The 7,383-nt window shown below is 38.8% G+C and overlaps 1 protein-coding gene across 1 annotated transcript in view; it reads right to left on the reverse strand.

Moving 5' to 3' along the window:
- Positions 1–7,383, reverse strand: part of Sptlc3 (serine palmitoyltransferase, long chain base subunit 3) — a 108,146-nt gene that overhangs the window by 50,801 nt on the left and 49,962 nt on the right. Inside the window, exons 5-6 of the mRNA XM_013010632.1 lie at positions 4,820–4,944; positions 4,022–4,115 (exon numbers count right to left, since the gene is read on the reverse strand). Of these exons, the coding sequence (XP_012866086.1) occupies positions 4,022–4,115; positions 4,820–4,944 (219 nt within the window). The remainder of the gene's footprint in view (positions 1–4,021; positions 4,116–4,819; positions 4,945–7,383) is intronic.

Genomic DNA, 7,383 nt, shown 5'->3' on the forward strand with positions numbered 1-7,383 from the left:
TCTCACGGTCTCTCTTGCCCGGGCTGGCTTTGAACCGTGATCCTCAGATCTCAGCCTCCTGAGTAGCTAGGATTACAGGCGTGAGCCACCAGCGCCCGGCCTGCACAGGATTTTTAAGTAACGATGCTCATTAAAATACTTGTACTTGTATTATGTGAATCCTCACAATACCTTTGAGAAATGGTAAAGAACTATTAGGGTATTTTCTTTTTGTTGTTGTTGTTGTTGTCGTCATGGGGCCTGAACTCTGGGCCTGGGCACTGTCCCTCAGAGCTCTTCAGCTCAAGACTAGAGGTCTACCACTTGAGCCATAGCACCACTTCCAGCTTTTTCTGCTTATGTGATGCTGAAGAATCGAACCTAGGGCCTCATGCATGCAAGACAAGCACTCTATCACTGAACCACCTTCCCAGCATTATTAGGTTTTTTTTTTAAGTTGTTGTTTTTTTTTTTCCTGAGTAAGCAAACTAAAGCCAAGTTTGTTTAAAACAAGACAATACCGAAAAACAAATCCCCTAATCCCAAAGACTAAAGTCCTCAAACAAACCCCTTCTTGTTCCTTAAGAAAACTGAGATTATGGGAATTGAAACATAACAATTATTTTGGATACCACCAAAGCCTGCAGTGTTATTATACATGTTGCCATAGATCTGCAATGGTGGACTGTGATTGTAATCAGTCTAACTTTGAGCATCAGCAGTGTCTTAGATGTTGTTTTGCCACAAAGCCTGACTCATCCAGTACATTCCTTTGCTTTGTGGAGGACTTGGAGGCTGGAGCTGGCATGGTGCTTTGGGATATGTAGTTATTAAGAAAGAAATTTTGGGGTCCACATTCTTAGGGGCAGGTATAAAGCAGTCCTAGTCTTTTGTAGGCATTGTCATCTGGATTACTTTATTACTAAATAACTGGAGTAAGCTGACTGTATGTTGAAAACTCCATCAGGCTCAAGTGACAAATACTTTTGGTAACTGTGAGCACGTATCTGTCCTTAAAGTTAATGCCCAGGTTCCCAGATCTGGGACAGCTGGAGATAGTATCTTAGGAAAGAGAGCATGAAGATGCAAGTGAGGAAGAATCTTCTGGGAAGGATGGATTAGGTGCAGCTCGAAGTATGTTTTCTTTAAGATAAGAACTGGATGTTTACTTTTGCTCTGTTTTTACTGCAGTGATGAAACTGTTGTTGGGCAACTGGACTTCTGAGGACCAAAATATTGGTGAGATCTTTCCTCACTAACCATTATCTGTACTCCCTCTTCTTTTCCATTCAAGGCTAGCAATCTATCACCTGAACGACAACTCCACTTCTGGCTTTTTGGTGGTTAATCGGACACAAGAGTCTCACAGACTTTTCTGCCAGGGGGGGCTTTGAACGATGATTGTCAGATCTCAGCCTCTTGAGTAACTAGGATTACACGTATGAGGCACCATAGTGCCTGGCTTAAAAACATAAATCTTAATACAAAAAGACTAGAAGAACACTGCTTTGGTAGTAAATACTCTTAACAATTTTTAAAGTATGGATTCCCTCCTATGGCTCCCTGAAGCTTTAACTTTTTTCAAATTTGTGTCTCTATTTTTATCTTTAAAGCAACTAAATGTTTGTGGTTGTTGTTTTTCTATGCTCTTTGGTGGTCCTGGGATTTGAACTCAGGAGTTTTTGAACTCCAGGAGTTTTTGCATGGAGCCTCACCTCCAAAAACTGTGATATTAAAAAACAACTGTATTTAAAGTTTTAAGCATCTTAAACTTTTATTTTAACTCAGTGAATTTCAATAAGAATTTAACAAAACTCTCAAAGAATCAACAACCACATTAATAAATGAGCACATGACCTAGAGACTTCTTAGAAGAAGTAATAATGGCCAATAGATACATGAAATCTTCAACAACATCTCTGGCCATAAAGGGAATGCAAATTAGAGCAACACTGAGATTCCACCTCATCCTGGCTAGAATGGCCATCATCAGGAATACAAACACTAACAGATGCTGGCATGGATATGGGGTAAAAGGAACCCTAATACATGTATTAGGGTTAGTGGGAATATAAACTTGTTCAATCACTCTGAAACGCAGTTTGGCAATTTCTTATAAAACTTAATGTAGATAAACCCTATGATACAGCAATATCACTCCAGCATTTATCCAAAAGATTACAAACCAGGATATGGTAAAACCATCAGCACAACCATGTTTATTGCAGCACTATTCACCATAGTCAAGGTATGGAAATAGCACAGATGCCCTTCATTGGACAAATGGAACAAGAAAATGTGGTATATATACACAATGGAGTTCTACTCATCCATGCCTGGTTTACTTTTTCATGCCTGGTTTACTCCTTTCAAAATTGTTCTCCTTGCGAGACACTCATGTTATATACTCTAGCTTGTTTCTTTGCTATTGTGCAGTGACATTCCATGTGTTTTTCTAGATATTCAAGTTGTTTCTGGATATTTGCTTATTAATAATAAAATAGCAAGAAAGGAAAACCACTTGTGTCCCTATCTTGAGGTTCATTTTGCTTAACATCATCTTATTTGGTCAAATGTACATAGCTTTTGACCTTTTCTGCTTGTCCCAGACATATACTAGTTATTGCAAATAAGGGAAACCATGGGACACAAGTGTATTTTTCTTTCTTGCTATGGTTTCTAATGTATTTATAATGTACCATGTGAATTTTGTTGCTTTGTATATTCCTCCCCCACAGTATAACCTCTGTTTTCACTGTATTTGATGTCAGTGCCCTGCATCTTGTATATACACTCCTCTAATTTGGGGAGGAGAAGGGAAGAAACCAAAATGTTTAAATAGGGATACAGGTTGACCCATTGTAACAGTGAGATGTACAAGATACTGTGTTGAAAAACAAACTTTACAATTTAGGTGGGGGGAGGGAAGGTGGGGAGAGTGTAGCTGTGGAGGTGGGAGGGAAGGGATGGTAGGGGAAAAAAAAGGAGGAGGTAACAATGCTTGATAGGAAATGTACTCATTACCTAGATCATTTAACTGTAGCCTCTCTGTACAGTATTTTTTACAATAAAAAACTTATAAAAATAATAAAATATGTCCCAACATTCTTATGTAAGTCTCTGCCTTCATTTTTCCTGTGGCAATACTTGTTGTATAATATCTAGGTCCTAAGACAGGAACATGCTTAACTTTATAAGGCTGTCAAAGAACATTCTAAAAACATTCTATCCTTTTCCACAGCCCCAGCAATGGGCGAACATTCTAGTTGCTTTTATCCTAACTAACATTTGGCATTGCTGTCTTTATTGCAGCTCTTCTTGTGGGTATGCAAAGATGCTATGGCCAGAGCCTAGTGTCCTATTGTTTTTTTTACCACTGTCTGATGTCATCATGACCATTTTCACTTTAATCCATGATTGAGTTACTTGAACTAAATAAATTACACAGAGTATAATATCTAGGGCAGAGCTGAGTGCTGTTGCTCACCATCACCTATTTCTTTTGAAGTGTTTCCTCAGGGAGAAAAGGCCTTCTTTATCTTCCTCACAATTTCTGCATACCCCTCAGTCTATCTTAATGCAATTGAAATAGGTGATTTGGGAAGGTGTTCTGTTGATAAGATTGGAGAAAGGAGGTGTGATACTATGAAACAAGGGAATTATTCCCCTGCCCAGAATACAAAACTTAAACACATCTTTGAACTTTCCCAAGGTAGAGTTATAAGGAAGGGGAGAGTAATAGCACTTCTGATAATTAAGTGACAGTTCAGAGTGAATCACTTCTGTCTCCTGAAGCGTCCTCATTAAAACACACACTGGGCTTAACGTGTTTGGTGACAGTTCGTGATCTGGAGCTTTAGTACACCTCAGCCACTAGTTCCAGGTCACTACAGGTTAACAAGCCAGCAGGGAACATAAATGTAACTGTGTTTCATGAGGATAAGTTGCCAGTTGGAAGAGCAAGAATGTAAACGTCCTCCATGATCTTTCCTTTCTTCTAGGAGCAAGCCAATCTGTGTTGGAAAAACACAATGATACTTACTGTCGTGTTTGAAACATCTTATGGTTGCTCCTGAGATCCGAGATCCCATGATCATAGAAGAATGGTTTAATTCGTCACTTAAAATGAGACACCCCTGTGAAGGAAACAAATACACAGAACCAGGCCAGTGAATGACATGAAAGAAAGACAATGTGATTTTGTTTTTGTTGTTTCCTTTGTATGTTCTTCCTCCTATGGAATATCCCCTGTTGTCACTGTACTTGATTTTGGTACGCTGCATCTTGTATATACATTTGTCTAATCTGGGGAGGGGAAGGAGAATAACTAAATGCTGAAACAAGGACACAGGATGACCCATTGCAACAGCAATACCCACAGGACAGTATATTGGAAACAAACTTTACAACTTTGGGTAGGGGGTTAGGGTGAGGGTAAGGAGGGATGTGGGGTGGGGAGGAAAGGGATAGTGGGACAACGACAAGGGAAGAAGTAGCAATGATCGGCAAGTAATGACTCATTGTCTTACTCATGTAATTGTCACCTCTCTGTACAGCATCTTTACAATAAAATAAAATAAAAAAAGAAAGACAATGTGTGGGAATGAGGAGAAACTACTCTGAAAACTTTGAATGCAGTTTCTTCTTAAAAACTCTTTAAAATTTAAAAGGCCATGAGATTGAGCTGGTAAATCTATGGATAAAATCATAGACAGTAGTTAGCTCCTTGGGATGGTAACTGATTACATCTTTTTTTTTTTGCTTGCTCAGAGAAGACCTACTCAAAGTTGTAATTCATAGGAATAATACAATAAAAGACATTAATGTGAAAAATGCTCACCTTTCCAACTAGTGCAGGGATATTTGTTGCATTAGTTGCAAATCCCATCCCAAAGACCATTGCTGCTTCTACATTAAGAAACTTTGTCACAAGTGCTTCCAACTCCTTATGCTTATCCAAGGTACCTACACAAAATGACATGTAATTAATTAAATTACAAGCCTCTCAGACGTTGCCCAATGTAAGTACAAACAGATTGATTTGATGACTTCCACAGCTACTAGTAAAATTTAACTCTGAGATGTACTAGATATTGTACCAGGCCTGTTATTTAGAGTATCTCATCCAATCTTAGGACCTTAATGCAGGTGATATTTCTTGCTGGGAAAGAAAAACAAAGCTTAAAGATATCACAAATAGCCAGGTGCCAGTTGTTCATGTCAGCAATCCTAATTACTAAGGAGGGTGAGATCTAAGGATTGTGGTTCAAAGCCAGCCTGGGCAGGAAAGTCACCATAATACTCTTATCTCTAATTAACTACTTAAAAGTGGTGCTTGGCTCAAAGTGATAGAGTGCTAGCCTTGAGAAAAAGAGCTCAGAGACAGTGCCCTGGTCCAGAGTTCTAGCCCCAACACCAGAAAAAAATTTCACAAATAGACCTTTGCCAGTTTTTTAATCTGAAAAAGAATTAACATTGAGGATATAAAAAGAGCTAAAAAACTAAACACCGAAAGAATTAATAGTCCAATTAATTAGTGGATAAGAACAGAGAGTTCTCAGATGAAGAACTAATGGCCAACAAATACATGAAAAAAGTTCAATGTCCACAGATGGAAAGGAAATGAAAATCAAGACAACACTGAAATTTCACCTTACTCCAGTTTGAATGGCAACCATCAAGGAGAAAATTCTGGCAATGATGCAGATGAGAATTCTCACTATTGGTGAGAATATAAGCTACTAGAGCCATTATGGAAATCAAAGTAGAAGTTCATCCAAAACTTCATTATAAAATTACCATGTGAGCCAATTATACTACTCTTTGGCCCATACACAAAAGAACCTAAGTCAATGAAGACACCTGTACACCATGGAATCAGCCTAGGTGCCTAATAGTAGATGAATGAGCAAAGACATATACCTATATCTTCACGGTAGAGTATCATTCAGCTGTGAAGAATGAATTTATGTTATTTGCAGGAATGTGGATGGGACTGGCAATCAGATGCTAAGTGAAATTATCAAGAGTCACAAAGACAAATATTGAAAGTCTTCTTTCACATGCAGAATTAAAAATAATCTGAAAACCTTGACATGAATGAAAGAGGAAGATGCTTTAAGGGAGAGCCTAGTGAAAGGGGATGTGAGTGAGTGTGGTAGAAATCAGCATGTGATGCTGCCGGGAATATTTTCTACATAATTCATTTGACAGAAGGCAAAAACATACAAATGAAAAGATGCTGTAATGAGTAACCGTGAGATGTAGAAGCTGTTGCTGAGATTGAAGAGACTGAAATATTGCTGTAATGTTTAGCTCTACTAGGAGACATTGTGGTTGGGAAAATTAAAGTTAAAATTTGAAACTACATGAGCAGTTGTTTGGCTAATTCTTTTTTTTTTTGCCTCAAAAAGACTGTATCCCCAAAGAAATAGTCCTAAGAGTAGGTTGTAAAGAGGCTACCAGCTTGGGCATGAAGAGACTAGATTTTGGCATCCGTCTACTACCTATAGCTAAGTAGCATCCAGTGCTACTGCTCCTTGAAGTTCCTAAAGGCCTTTTGAGGCCTCTGGTCTTGCACGTACTTTCCTTCATGGTCTTCCTGTCCTACCAGCTACCCAGTTTCACTCTTGGAATTCCACCTGACATGTCACTTGTTCTCAGATGCTTTTCTCAACTTCCCATGGCAAAAATGGGTCATTTTCCCTTTTGAGATTTCACACCTTCACCACCTAATAATTATGACACTAGTTTAGTTGACCAGGGAAGGATCTGGGGACAATCTTCTTCATGACAGAAAGGGGTCTCAGTGTGCCTATACTACGTGTGAGGCCCCATGACGTCCACATCATTAGTAATAAGAATGGTAAGAATAATAATACTATAGGATGTTCATATTATCCAAAGGATTAGCGTAGCATAATAGATGGTTTTGCCTTGGTCCAGGGCTTAGTCCAGTGCTGGCATACAGTAGTAGTTCTTTCAATGGAGGATGAAGACTGCTGAGCTTTGAGTGGGAGACTGAACTAGGAAAGATTACAAAAGCCATTCAATGCCCCAGGCAAAAAAAGGAGGAAGCGACAAATGCCCTTATCTGCAGTCTTCAAGGAGTAGCAGGTGGCACTCAAGGTTTTTTTCAACTACCTACTGTTCCTCAAGAGCCTTACTGTTCTAGAGGATCAAGGCACACCTGTGCTCTGATCTAATCATCTGGAAGTGTCATCAGCAATGCTAGAGATAGATCACCTTTCATCTTTTCAAATCAATGGTTCCGTGACCATTGCTTCACTGAAAATGCTTGGGATAACATGAGACATGTTTTTGTTTTTAACTTTAGAGATAGATCAGTTTGAAATATTTATTCTGTAGTTTTTTTTTTTTTTTTGGTCAGTTGTGGGGTTTAAA

Source organism: Dipodomys ordii, unplaced genomic scaffold, assembly GCF_000151885.1.
Source record: "Dipodomys ordii isolate 6190 unplaced genomic scaffold, Dord_2.0 Scaffold13, whole genome shotgun sequence".
NCBI lineage: Eukaryota > Metazoa > Chordata > Mammalia > Rodentia > Heteromyidae > Dipodomys > Dipodomys ordii.